At 42.4% G+C, this 14135-nt stretch overlaps 1 protein-coding gene across 2 annotated transcripts in view; it reads right to left on the bottom strand.

Moving 5' to 3' along the window:
- SMYD3 (SET and MYND domain containing 3) overlaps positions 1-14135 on the bottom strand; it is a 719303-nt gene that overhangs the window by 113953 nt on the left and 591215 nt on the right. For both annotated transcript variants that reach the window (XM_079902992.1, XM_079902993.1), the window contains one exon: positions 562-649. In XM_079902992.1, coding sequence (XP_079759118.1) covers positions 562-649 — 88 coding nt within the window. The remainder of the gene's footprint in view (positions 1-561; positions 650-14135) is intronic.

The raw sequence follows: 14135 nt of genomic DNA, 5'->3' as shown, positions 1-14135 counted from the left end.
ATTGGGGGAAAAGAGAAAGGGGAACACAGTGAATCCACTTGGGAGTTAATCAACTCCTTGAGACTCAAAGGCTGAAAGACCACGGGCTCTTACAATCCTCCAGGGCTTATGGTCCTCCTGAGGTCCCCTCACTATTTACGCCAAGAAAATGTATTGTGAAGCAACTCCCATTGCCATTGCAGTCATGGTTGACTACAGTCATTAAATTATAAGGATTCCAAGTTATACTTTTTAGAGATGTAGGTTACGGGAGGAAGGGAATCCAGAAATTTGCTACCTTGTACATATAAAGAGAGTACTACTTACTGTCCCACTAATCCTGCCTATAAATTTGGATTATCATCTAATGGTGGAGAGGAATTCATGCTGACCTTACCATATCTTCCTTAGCCATTACTGAAATTGTTGGCTGGGGTCAGGGATGCAACCTGTGACCACGGAACACAGAAGCTCTCTGGCTCGTGGAGAGGTCAAACCCCGGACATGGATTCATTAATACTAGGCTCCAACCAGTAAGGAAGCAATCCTACAAAACAACTCAATGCGCAGGTAAAAGGATACTCCAATGTGCCTTCAGTTCTTCGATTTTTTTCAGGGATTCTTGAACTTCCTTCCACACTTGTTCATCACCAGTTAGCATATCAGCATCCTGCTCAGGCCAAATGAAAAGAACAGAGGAAGACAAATTCCTCAATTAAAAAATGGGCAAAGGATCTGAATAGATATTTCTCCAGAGAAGATATACAGATGGCCAATAAACACATGAAAAGATGCTCAATATTACTGGCCATCGGGGAAATGCAAATCAAAACCACAAGGAGATATCATTTCATAACTAGGATGGTTATAATCAAAAAGATAATAACAAATGTTGGGAAGGTTGTGGAAAAACTGGAACCCTCATGCATTACTGGTAGGAATGTAAAATGGTGCAGCCACTTTGGAAAACAGTTTGGCAGTTATTCTAAAAGTTAAACAGAGTTACTATACGATAATTCCACTCCATAGATGTATATGCAATAAAAATGCGGATATATGTTCACATGAAAACTTGTGCATAAATGTTCACAGCAGCATTTTCATAATAGCAAATAAAGTAGAAACAACCCAAACGTCCATCAACCAATGAATGGATAAACAAAATGTGGTATAGCCATACAATGGAATATTAGTTGACAATAAAAAGAAATGAAGTACTGGGCTTCCCTGGTGGCGCAGTGTTTAAGAATCTGCCTGCCAATGCAGGGGACAAGGGTTCAAGCCCTGGTCTGGGAACTTCCCACATGCCACGGAGCAACGAAGCCCGTGCGCCACAACTACTGAGCCTGCACTCTAGAGCCCGTGAGCCACAACTAGGGAAGCCCACATGCCTAGAGCCCGTGCTACGCAACAAGAGAAGCCAACGCAATGAGAAGCCCACGCACCTCAATGAAGAGTAGCCCCCGCTCGCCGCAACTAGAGAAAGCACGCACACGGCAAGGAAGACCCAATGCAGCCAAAAATAAATAAATTAAATAAATTTAAAAAAAAAAGAAATGAAGTACTAATACATGCTACAACATGGATGAACCTTAAAAAACATCACGCTTAGTGAAAGAAGCCGGTCATAAAGGACCATATATTGTATGACTCCACCCATATGAAATGCTCAGAATAGATAAATCCATAGAGACAGGAAAGTAGATTAGTAAATGGCTAGGGCAGGGGGTGGTGGGTAGGGAGAACGGGGGAGTGACTACTAATGAGTTTTATGGGGGTGATAAAAATATTCTAAAATCAATCATGTTGATGATTCCATAACTCTTTGAATACATGAAAAGCTATTGAATTGTACACTTTAACTGATTGAATTGTACCATATGTGAATTATATCTCAATAAAGCTTACATATATACATATATGTATGTATGTATTTATCAGGAAGGGGAACAGAGGCAAGAGAAAGAATCATTTGTCAGGAGACCCATGGATAACACTTTAAAAAAAATAATAAATTTATTTATTTATTTATTTTTGGCTGCATCAGGTCTTCGTTGCTGCATGTGGGCTTTCTCTAGTTGCGGCCAGTGGGGGCTACTCTTCGTTGAGGGGCGTGGGCTTCTCATTGCGGTGGCTTCTCCTGTTGCGGAGCACAGGCTCTAGGTGCACAAGCTTCAGTAGTTGTGGCACGCGGGCTCAGTAGTTGTGGCTCACGGGCTTAGTGACCCCGTGGCATGTGGGATCTTCCTGGACCAGGGCTCGAACCCATGTCCCCTGCATTGGCAGGCGGATTCTTAACCACTGCGCCCCCAGGGAAGTCCTACACTTCAATCAAATATTGAGTTATCAATCAAAATGAAGTTAGGTAAAAGATGAGCGTAACTACACCCACGTGAACCAATGTTGACTTCTGCAAAAACTAAAGCAAAACAACTTAAAAAGCAATTCAAAATGAAGGTAGGAGTTACCATTTATTCATTGTCTGTCTTCCTACTGAGTCCTCTATTTTTCCTGTATGTCCACATTTCAAGAGCTCAGTAGCCACATGTGGCTGTGGCTACCATATTGGGCAGCGCAGACAGAGAACAGTTCTATCATCACAGGAAGTTCTACTGGATGGCACTGCGTTAAAGAGGCTAACCAAAGGGTAAGAAATTCTCATCAGACGCTACTCAAAACCAGGTGTTCCATATCCCCTAGATTCTCAGGAGATGTCAGGGAGAAGAACCATTCTAGAAAGTGATATCAAATCACAGCCACTGTGGGGTGATGGTAAAGGTGAGGGAGGGAAAACTTTTTCAAACTATATGTATCTCTCTGGAGATTCTTACATGCCTACTAGGGGAGGTTTATAGAATGACCCCTGTGAGAACCACTGCCAGAGTAAGCCCTATGTTACTGGTGGGAAGATACATGTCATTCAAGTGTGCCAGGGCAGAAAAGAAGGAGGGCCATCAAGTACCACAGAAAAGAGATCCAAGAACGGGAGAGGCAGTGGGTGTGTGTAGGAGGAAATGTGTGCATTTGTGTGAGTGTGTCTGTGTGACAGGGCTTTATGAGTCTCTGTGTACATGTGTTGTACATATGTGTAATATAATAGGGTGGTTTTTAAAAAGACACCATAAGTGGACCCTACTTCTTCTAGGAAATTCCAAGTAAGAGCCTAGTATTTTGTGTGTATAAGAAGGAAATAAAAATCACTTGCGTTTAAAAGGTTAAACATCAATCTCCCTCCAAATATCTGCTCTAAGTCCATCTCCGTCTCCTGAAGCCACAGTCCCACCATATCACAAAAGCCTTTAGTAACTTCCTAGTGCCTCCCAGTTGAAGCCCCCATATTAAAACTTGACAACCATTTGACAGAGAAATTAAAACCTTTAAAGACAAGCAAAAGTTAAGAGAATTCAGCACCACCAAATCAGCTTTACAACAAATGCTAAAGGAACTTCTCCAGGCAGGAAACACAAGAGAAGGAAAAGTCCTACATAAACAAACGCAAAACAATTAAGAAAACGGTAACAGGAACATACATATTGATAATTACCTTCCATGTAAATGGATTAAATGCTCCAACCAAAAGAGACAGACTGGCTGAATGGATACAAAAACAAGACCCATATATATGCTGTCTACAAGAGACCCACTTCAGACTTAGGAACACATACAGACTGAAAGTGAGGAGATGGAAAAAGATATTCCATGCAAATGGAAGCCAAAAGAAAACTGGAGCAGCAATTCTCATATCAAACAAAACAGACTTTAAAATAAAGACTATTACAAGAGACAAAGAAGGACACTACATAATGATCAAGGGATCAATCCAAGAAGAAGATATAACAATTGTAAACAGTTATGCACCCAACACAGGAGCACCTCAATACATAAGCCAAATGCTAAAAGCCATAAAAGGGGAAATCGACAGTAACACAATAACAGTAGGGAACGTTAACACCTCACGTTCACCAATGGAGAGATCATCCAAAATGAAAATAAAAAAGGAAACACAAGCTTTAAATGACACATTAGACAAGATGGACTTAATTGATATTTATAGGACATTCCATCCAAAAAACAACAGAATACACTTTCTTCTCAAGTGCTCATGGAACAAGCTGCAGGACAGATCATATCTTGGGGCACAAACCAAGCCTCGGTAAATTTAAGAAAACTGAAATCATATCAAGTATCTTTTCCAACCACAATGCTATGAGACTAGATGTCAATTACAGGAAAAAAACGGAAAAAAACACAAACACATGGAGGCTAAACAATACATTACTACATAACCAAAAGATCACAGAAGAAATTAAAGAGGAAATCAAAAAATACCTAGAAACAAAAGACAATGAAAACATGATGACCCAAAACCTATGGGATGCAGCAAAAACAGTTCTAAGAGGGAAGTTTATAGCAATACAATCCTACCTCAAGAAACAAGAAAAATCTCAAATAAACAACCTAAACTTACACCTAAAGTAACTAGAGAAAGAAGAACAAATAACCCCAAAGTTAGCAGAAGGAAAGAAATCATAAAGATCAGATCAGAAATAAATGAAAAAGAAATGAAGGAAACAATAGCAAACATCAATAAAACTAAAAGCTGGTTCTTTGAGAAGATAAACAAAATTGATAAACCATTAGCCAGACTCATCACAAAAAAAAGGGAGAAAACTCAAATCAACAGAATTAGAAATGAAAAAGGAGAAGTAACCACTGACATGGCAGAAATACAAAGGATCATGAGAGATTACTACAAGCAACTCTATGCCAATAAAATGGACAACCTGGAAGAAATGGACAAATTCTTAGAAATGCACAACCTTCCAAGACTGAACCAGGAAGAAATAGAAAATATAGACAGATCAATCACAAACAATGGAATTGAAACTGTGATTAAAAATCTTCCAACAAACAAAAGTCCAGGACCAGATGGCTTCACAGGCAAATTCAATCAAACATTTAGAGAAGAGCTAACACCTATCCTTCTCAAACTCTTCCAAAATATAGCAGAGGGAGGAACACTCCCAAACTCACTCTACAAGGCCACCATCACCCTGATACCAAAACCAGACACAGATGTCACAAAAAGAGAAAACTACAGGCCAATAACACTGATGAACACAGATGCAAAAATCCTCAACAAAATACTAGCAAACAGAATCCAACGGCACATTAAAAAGATCATGCACCATGATCAAGTGGGGTTTATCCCAGGAATGCAAGGATTCTTCAATATATGCAAATCAATCAATGTGATTAACAAATTAACAAATTGAAGGAGAAAAACCATATGATCATCTCAATAGATGCAGAAAAAGCTTTTGACAAAATTCAACACCCATTTATGATAAAAACTCTCCAGAAGGTAGGCATAGAGGGAACATACCTCAACATAATAAAGGCCATATATGACAAACCCACAGCAAACATCATTCTCAATGGTGAAAAACTGAAACCATTTCCTCTAAGATCAGGAAGAAGACAAAGTTCCCCACTCTCGCCACTATTATTCAACATAGTTTTGGAAGTCCTAAGCATGGCAATAAGAGAAGAAAAAGAAATAAAATGAATCCAAATCGGAAAAGAAGTAAAACTGTCACTGCTTGCAGATGACATGATACTACACATAGAGAATCCTAAAGATGCTACCAGAAAACAACTAGAGCTAGTCAATGAATTTGGTAAAGTAGCAGGATACAAAATTAATGCACAGAAATCTCTTGCATTCCTATACACTAACAATGAAAAATCTGAAAGAGAAATTAAGGAAACACTCCCATTTACCACTGCAACTAAAAGAATAAAATACCTAGGAATAAACCTACCTAAGGAGACAAAAGACCTGTGCACAGAAAACTATAAGACACTGAATAAAGAAATTAAAGATGATACAAACAGATGGAAAGATACACCATGTTCTTGGATTTCACAATCAACATTGTGTAAATTACTATACTACCCAAAGCAATCAACAGATTCAATGCAATCCCTGTCAAACTACCAATGGCATTTTTCACAGAACTAGAACAAAAACTTCCACAATTTGTATGGAAACACAAAAGACCCCGAATAGCCAAAGCAATCTTGAGAAAGAAAAACGGAGCTCGAGGAATTAGGCTCGCTGACTTCAGACTAAACTACAAAGCTCCAGTAATGAAGACAGTACGGTACTGGCACAAAAACAGAAATATAGATCAAGGGAACAAGACAGAAAGCCCAGAGATAAACTCATGCACATATGGGCACCTTATCTTTGATAAAGGAGGCAAGAATATACAGTGGATAAAAGACAGCCTCTTCAATAAGTGGTGCTGGGAAAACTGGACAGCTACATGTAAAAGAATGAAATTAGAACACTTCCTAACCACGTGCACAAAAATAAACTCCAAATGGATTAAAGACCTAAATGTAAGGCCAGACACTGTAAAACTCTTAGAGGAAGACATAGGGAGAACATTCTATGACATCAGTCACAGCAAGATCCTTTTTGACCCACCTCCTAGAGTAATGAAAATAAAAACAAAAGTAAACAAATGGGACCTAATTAAACTTAAAAGCTTTTGCACAGCAAAGGAAACTATAAAGAAGAAGAAAAGACAATGGGAGAAAATATTTGCAAACGAAGCAACTGACAAAGGATTAATCTCCAAAATATACAAGCAGCTAATGCAGCTCAATATCAAAAAAACAAACGACCCAATCCAAAAATGGGCAGAAGCCCTAAACAGATATTTCTTCAAAGAAGATATACACAGATTGCTAAGAAACACATAAAAGGATGCTCAACATCACTCATCATCAGAGAAATGAAAATCAAAATTACAATGAGGTATCACCTCACACCAGTCAGAATGGCCATCATCAAAAAATCTACAAACAATAAATGCTGGAGAGACTGTGGAGAAAAGGGAACCCTCTTGCACTGTTGGTGGGAATGTAAATTGATACAGCCACCATGGAGAACAGTAGGCAGGTTCCTTAAGAAACTAAAAATAGAACTACCATATGACCCAGCAATCCCACTACGGGGCATATACCCTGAGAAAACCATAATTCAAAGAGAGTCATGTACCAAAATGTTCATTGCAGCACTATTTACAGTAGCTGGGACATGGAAGCAACCTAAGTGTCCATCGACAGATGAATGGATAAAGAAGATGTGGCACATATATACAATGGAATATTACTCAGCCATAAAAAGAAATGAAACTGAGTTATTTGTAGTGAGGTGGATGGACCTAGAGTCTGTCATACAGAGTGAAGTCAGAAAAAGAAAAACAAATACCGTATGCTAACACACATATATGGAATCTAAAAAAAAAAAAAAATGGTTCTGATGAACCTAGGGGCTGGACAGGAATAAAGATGCAGATGTAGAAAATGGATTTGAGGTCATGGGGAGGGGGAAGGGTAAGCTGGGATGAAGTGAGAGAGTGGCACTGACATATATACACTACCAAACGTAAAATAGATAGCTAGTGGGAAGCAGCCGCATAGCACAGGGAGATCAGCTCGGTGCTTTGTGACCACCTAGAGGGGTGGGATAGGGAGGGTGGGAGGGAGACGCAAGAGGGAGGGGATATGGGGATGTACGTATACATATAGCTGATTCACCTTGTTATACAGCAGAAACTAACACACCATTGTAAAGCAATGATACTCCAGAAAAGATCTAAAAAAAAAAATCTTGACAACCATGGCCATTCTTGATTAAATTTTTGTTTTATATTTCACTACTGGCAGCTCAAACCTTTGGCTCTAGGCAAAATATCTCACTTGTTAGACTCTAGGGTAGGCAGACACATGCAGCCCCAGAGATGTCCATGTCCTGATCCCCAGAACCTGTGAATATGTTAGCATACATGGCAAAGGCGAATTAAGTTGACAGTGGCATTCAGACTGTTGGTCAGCTGACCTTAAAATTAAGAGACTGCGGCTTCCCTGGTGGCTCAGCGGTTGAGAGTCCGCCTGCCGATGCAGGGGACGCGGGTTCGTGCCCCGGTCCGGGAGGATCCCGCATGCCGCGGAGAGGCTGGGCCCGTGAGCCATGGCCGCTGAGCCTGCGCGTCAGGAGGCTGTGCTCCACAACGGGAGAGGCCACAACAGTGAGAGGCCCGCGTACCGCAAAAAAAAAAAAAAAAAATTAAGAGACTGTCCTGGACTATGTACGTGGGCCCAGTGGAATCACAAGGTACCTTAAAAGTGGAAGGAGGCAGAAGAGAAGGTCAGAGCAATGTGATGTGAGGAGGACTTAACCTGCCTTTGCTGGCCTTGAAGACAGAGGAAGGGACACACAGAGGAAAGAGTACAGGCAGCCTGCCGAAGCTGGAGAAGGCAGGGAAACGGATTCTCTCCTGGAGCCTCCAGAAAGAACGTAGCCCTGGCAAGACTTTGATTTTAGCCCAGCGAGGCCTGTGTGAGGCTTCTGACCTCCAGCACTGCAGATAATAAGTGTGTGTTAAGTCACTAATTTTATGATCACTGTTACGGCTGCCATAGGAAACTAATACAGTCCCTAACATGCTTCTGCTCTTCTGGCCACTGGGACTTGGTACATGACCCTCCTGGTACCTGAAGTTAATTAATTCCATCACTCATCTATTCAATTAAAATTTACTGGGTGCCAACTGGGCATTGTTCTAGGCACTGAGGATAGAGCAGTGAAGACATCAGACAGTCACAGCGTTTACGCTGAAGAGGGAGAAGGAGAATGGGTTGACAGAAAACACACACACAGACACAGACACAGACACACACACACAAATTATATTTGTCAGAGGCAAAAACAAATAAACAGGGAAGAGCGATGGGGAGTACTAGTCCCAGGGAGTTTAGCGCGATCGGGGAAGCCATCGCTGAGAAGATGACTTAGAGGTGAAGGGGTGAAGGAGCAGAGGTAAGAGTTCTAGGAAGAGGGAACAGCAAGTCTTGAGGTGCAGAGGCAGGAACAGGCCTGCGTGTTCCAGGAACAGCAAGGAGGCTGGTGTGGATAGAGGTCCTGGGCTGTCGTCTGAGTGCCACGTCATATTGTCCCCATTTCAACAGTAATATAGGTGTCATTCTTCTTTGATCCTGCCTCTCCCAAATACCTACCACAGAACCATGTATGTAACAAAAGCTCAGTTAAGTGCCTGTAGAATGGATTTGGAAGAAGCAACTAACATTTATTTGATCATGATGTGGATGACCCTTGTATGTATCTCAATTATTCCTCACAACATCCTTGTAGGGCATCAATGCCCACCATTAACAAACGAGGCACAAGACAGTCTTAAAGCTTAAGTAACGGTTACAAATGTCCTTCTGCCCCTAACTGCCAGGGGTAAGATTCAAATTCAAGTCTGTCTGGCTCTGGAGCCCGTGCTCTTTCTACTGTCTTCGTGTTGAATTTGAATTTGTCTTTCTCCTAGGCTTGCTTGAAAGGTGAAACTCATGTTCGTGAGACAGTTAAGTTCAACACATACTCAACTCATGGCCCCTATGATTTTCCTAGTCTTAGCACTTGGAAAACGGCAATAAAATCCTCCAACGTGGAACCCACAGTGGAACCTGCATTCTTCCACCAAGCGGAGTGAGACCATGGCCCAAGGCAGAGCAATTTCATATGGGAATTATATTCACAAGGAAATCCCCACCATTATCTAATTAGCTGTTTTTGGGGTTGAGCCTAAGGCTTTATTTACTTAACAGAAGAGCAGGCAAGCTTTGAAATTGTTTCCAAACATTCAGAAACAATAGCTCTTGGGAGCACTTTATACTGGAGCTAGACAAAGCTACATTCACTCACAGCTAGCCATCCACGCCAGGAGTGTTTCACCAAGGTGACAGTCTCCACTCGCAGGTTCCCAGCGCACCTTACCTCGCTGCCATGTCCTGACCCTCCCGTTCCATTCTGTCACTTCTTCTGTAACGGTCCCTATAATGGGGTCTACCTCCCCTCTTCCCACACCAACCAGGTAAGAGGAGACCATTCACAGGGGTATGTGTGTGTGTGTGTGTGTGTGTGTGTGTATGTGTGTGCGTAATATATATACACAAACAGAGAAGCTACTTAGGGAAGCATAAATTAAATCTTCTAATTTTTCAATTTGCAAATATAAGAGTAAATGAGTGTGCTCTTTTTCACAGTCCCTGACGTATGAAATTAGTAAATTTATTTCATTATTTCTTATCCAAACGTACCCAAGATGCTTGCTATCATTTAGGGAAAGAATTCCTTTTTGAACTTCAGCTTTACTATGTAAAAGGAGCTTGAATAGGTGAGTCCTGAAATTTGTTTTCAGTAGGGAGAGAACATTATATATATAAAATAAAATGTACTATTGCTGAGTTTTCTACAAACGATCAACATAATTTGGACTCTAAGCAGAAGGGTTCCTGAGAAGGTTCACTCTGCTGGGAAATGATGAAGAGAATGAGGAGCCAACAACAGCACCTCTGTCCTGAGCCCTGTGTGTCCTTGGCAAGGCCTCCTTTGTCTGTCCTCAGCTTCCCCACTGGTAAAATGAGAAGGTGGTCTCATGGCCACTTGAGCCTGGAGCAGTGCACAGCTAGTTCGGCTCTACTTCTGGTGACCACTCCCTCGCACAGCTCCAGTAGAGTCCTTAAAAAGTGTGTCTTCATTTTAAACAACAAACACATGGAAGTAGCTCATCTAAGGCAGGACTGTGCAAGCTGTTCTCAGAATCTTGGCAGGAAGGAGTCTTCCTTCTCCCTTCGACCACTCAAGCTCCTTTACCTGTCCCACCCCCCCGTGACCAGGTGCAAACTCCCCACAACTGCAGTCATTGCTCTTGACACTTGATTCCTTCTCATTCGCCCCCTTTCTTTCCTCTCGCAGCCCCCCACCCTGCCCGAGTCTGACCCATCCCCGGCTCCACCTTACTGCCAATACACCTATTCTTCCAAGTGCAATCCTTTCCCTCTGGATTCTGTCAGGACTAGGATTGCAGTTTCCTGCTCTTTTCTTGGATCTCTATTTCCAATCATTTCTCCCGCTTCCTTCCCATTTGTCCCTTTTGGACACAGTGTCGAATGTTCTCGATCAGGAAATGTTGTCTATCCGCCCTCCTGAGCCACCAGAGCCACTCTGCAAACCTCTCTGTTAGCACCAAGCTGTCTTTAATGATCTACTGTTTCCTCAACTAGCTCAGAACTCCTTGAGGGACCACCTAATCGTAACTATTCCCAGTGCCATCATGGTAAGTTATTCAGTAAATGTTTGGGGACAAAGTAGATGAACGTAGGGAGAGGAGTGATCTTCTACAATCCATAGGTAACAGTACTGTGAGAATAAAATACCTTAATTCCACAACAACAATCTCAGAAGAAACAGAAGATTGTTTTCTTCACTCCATACTCCTATCTTGACTTGTTTCTAATATTACTATATCATGATTATGTTGGAAAATGATGTGTTCTCAATGTAACTGTTGGTATTTACCAAATGCCCAGATACTGGTCTAGAACCTAAAGGTGACTGCTACCCACAGCATAAGAAATCCCACGCAAGCTCAGGACCCGTGCTGTGGGACAGCAGCATCAAGGCTGCCTGGGAGGGAGCTCTGTTCACTCCCCTGGCTTCTATCTCCAACATCATCCTGAGCTTCCTGCCACTCACCTGGCAGAGGTCCCTGCCCCCAACTACCCGTGGATGGATCAGTGAGGCCATCTAAGTTCCCCCATACATGGCTGCTAAATAAATACCCTAACTTTATTCCCTTAAGAGTAAAAAATAGGTACCAGATGATATGAGATACTCCACTACGTCAAAGGGTGTCCGTCCACACAATTACATTCAATTGGTCAAATGCTTCCTCTAGGTTTCAAAGTAGAAGCATCCCTGCCAGGTGCCAGTGGTTATTGTTAGAATTAGAAATCTGAGTTTCTTCAATAGGGCAAGGTTGGAATCCAGCAAGACTGGTTGACCACATCCTTGGGAAAGTGACCAGTGGCTCTATCAGGCTCAAACATCAGATGCAGCCATCCAGATCTACTTTGCATCTGGAACACTTAAACAGATGTGTTCACTTGGCTCACAAGTGTTTGATGTTGAAACTCTTGCACTGGGTTAATTTCAGATGGTTCACATTAAGAGGAAAAGGAGAAAGGCAATCTGCTTTCCAGTACTTCCTGTTACCCAATCCTCATGCAAACTCTAATTAGATTGGATTGGAGAGAGATGAGTACAGGCTAGGAAATAAAATTACTGAACACATAAACTTTTCCAGTAATTCAATAATTCTAGTGTCTTAAAAGGAGGTTTTTTTGTGTTTTGTTTCGTTCTGTTTCTAAAGCAAAATGAGGTTCAAATATAGTGTCTGCACTTCAGAGAGAGATTGGGAAGTCCTGAAATTCAAAATTATGAGGCAAACAAAGTACAATTTGCAGTGCTTTTGACCGAGGTACTCTAGTTCATGGATAATATACTGGGAACTAATAGATTAATACACAACATCATTGAAAAACCTTATGATTCACAGGAAACATCTCTGCTGGAACCAATTTCCACCTCCTCTGGAAAAAACCGAAAACATTTCAGATTGAACTTGAGGGGGAAAGTGGCTCTTTCATAAAGTGGAAAAAACAGTGGTTAAAAATAGAGCATTCACTATTATATCAACCACAAACCAATCAAGGGGCATTATGGACAGGGAAGAAGAATGTTCTCTCAAGGAAGCAGGTACAACTTGCAGAATGTTCTACTTGGCAATTAAGCAACGGTACACAATAATTAGAACTTAGTAAAAGGAACACTGGATTTGGTCCTAAAGTCAATCTCTGCTCCATAGCTGTGTGATCTTGGCCAGATACTTAACCTCCCTGAAGCTAAGATTTTCAGCAGTAATAATTCTGCATAGATGCACTTTCTAACCCATTACCTTTGCACCCTCTAGAAGCACTAATGTCATGAACGGCATAGTGGCCCGAGTTTTCAATAACCATCCTAGAGGGCAGGGGTCTGACTGGAGTCTGCTTTGTTTGGTGGGAGGGAGAAAAACAGGCTCATCCTAATATTAGGAAGAGGAGCAAATTACAACGTAATCAAGAACCACTCGGCCATGCCCTGCATCTCTGCATATTTCATTCCCCCTGCCTGGAAGGCTCTTCCTCAACCGAGTCATCCAGACAAACTTCTCTCGCGCACCAAAACCCTCCAGTCTTCACAGGCACGATCTGTCGCGTACCTTCCACTGGGCTCCGTGATAACTGTAGCAATGGGTCACACTGATGCAGATGGATGCCATCCAGATGCAGACGGAGGGCAATCACCTTGCAAAGGTTCTTCCTTTCACCTACTTCATAAAATGGTGAAATCTCAATGCCTGCGAGTGACGTGCACAAACAGTCTATAGCAGGGCTCAAAACTCTGGTCTCCAAGAGCTCGATCGAAGCTCCAGCCTCCTGCCCCCTCGCAGCCCCCGAGCTGGCTGACCCCAGACTAGATGTCTTCTCAGGCTGGCAAGCCTTCTCCAGACAGCCATCCTGTCACTGCCTTGGATCCAGGGAGGAGCATTTGGGCAACTCGCAGCACTAAAGCCCAGTCCAAACAAGTGCTGATGCTGTGGGGGGGGGGGGGGGGCGGTTCACGAAACCACCTGGGACCCCAGCGGTGCTGTTTCTCTTCACCACCATTGAACTTTCTGTTCCCGCTGCAGCTGTCAGCATTTGTCAATGCCCATCGAACTTGACTCCTCAGGACTCTACTGCAACTACAGATTGCCACAAGGCCATACACTGGAACCAACTGCGGGGTCAAGGTTAAATGTCCAGGAACACAGAATTGCCAGCAGGAAGGGGAATGCCCCTTCAGGGATTCTAGGAAAGTGACCAAAGCCTTGAGTGTGACTGAGAACCATCAAAGGCCTTTCCCAGCTACGACCTCAACACCTCCCCTTCCTCTGTGCTGGGTATTCCCAAAGCAGTGACTAAAACTCCTTCTCCAAGAATGAAGCTCATTTGCTTATATGAAATCAGGTCCATGTAGAGGAAATAAAAAGCAGTTGGCATCCACACACTCGGCGGAGTTTGAAAGACTATCCGTGTCCGTGGTGTTTGCTGGAAATCTGCCTTTAGTGCAACAGTGTGTGGGTCAGCGTGACCGGCTGATATGCAAAGGCAGGTGAAGATTAAACGAAGACGCTGAGGCAGCAGAC

The sequence above is a fragment of the Stenella coeruleoalba genome (genome assembly GCF_951394435.1).
Source record: "Stenella coeruleoalba genome assembly, chromosome: 1".
In the NCBI taxonomy this organism is placed as follows: Eukaryota; Metazoa; Chordata; class Mammalia; order Artiodactyla; family Delphinidae; genus Stenella; species Stenella coeruleoalba.
This window is presented reverse-complemented; position numbering and strand designations above follow the sequence as displayed.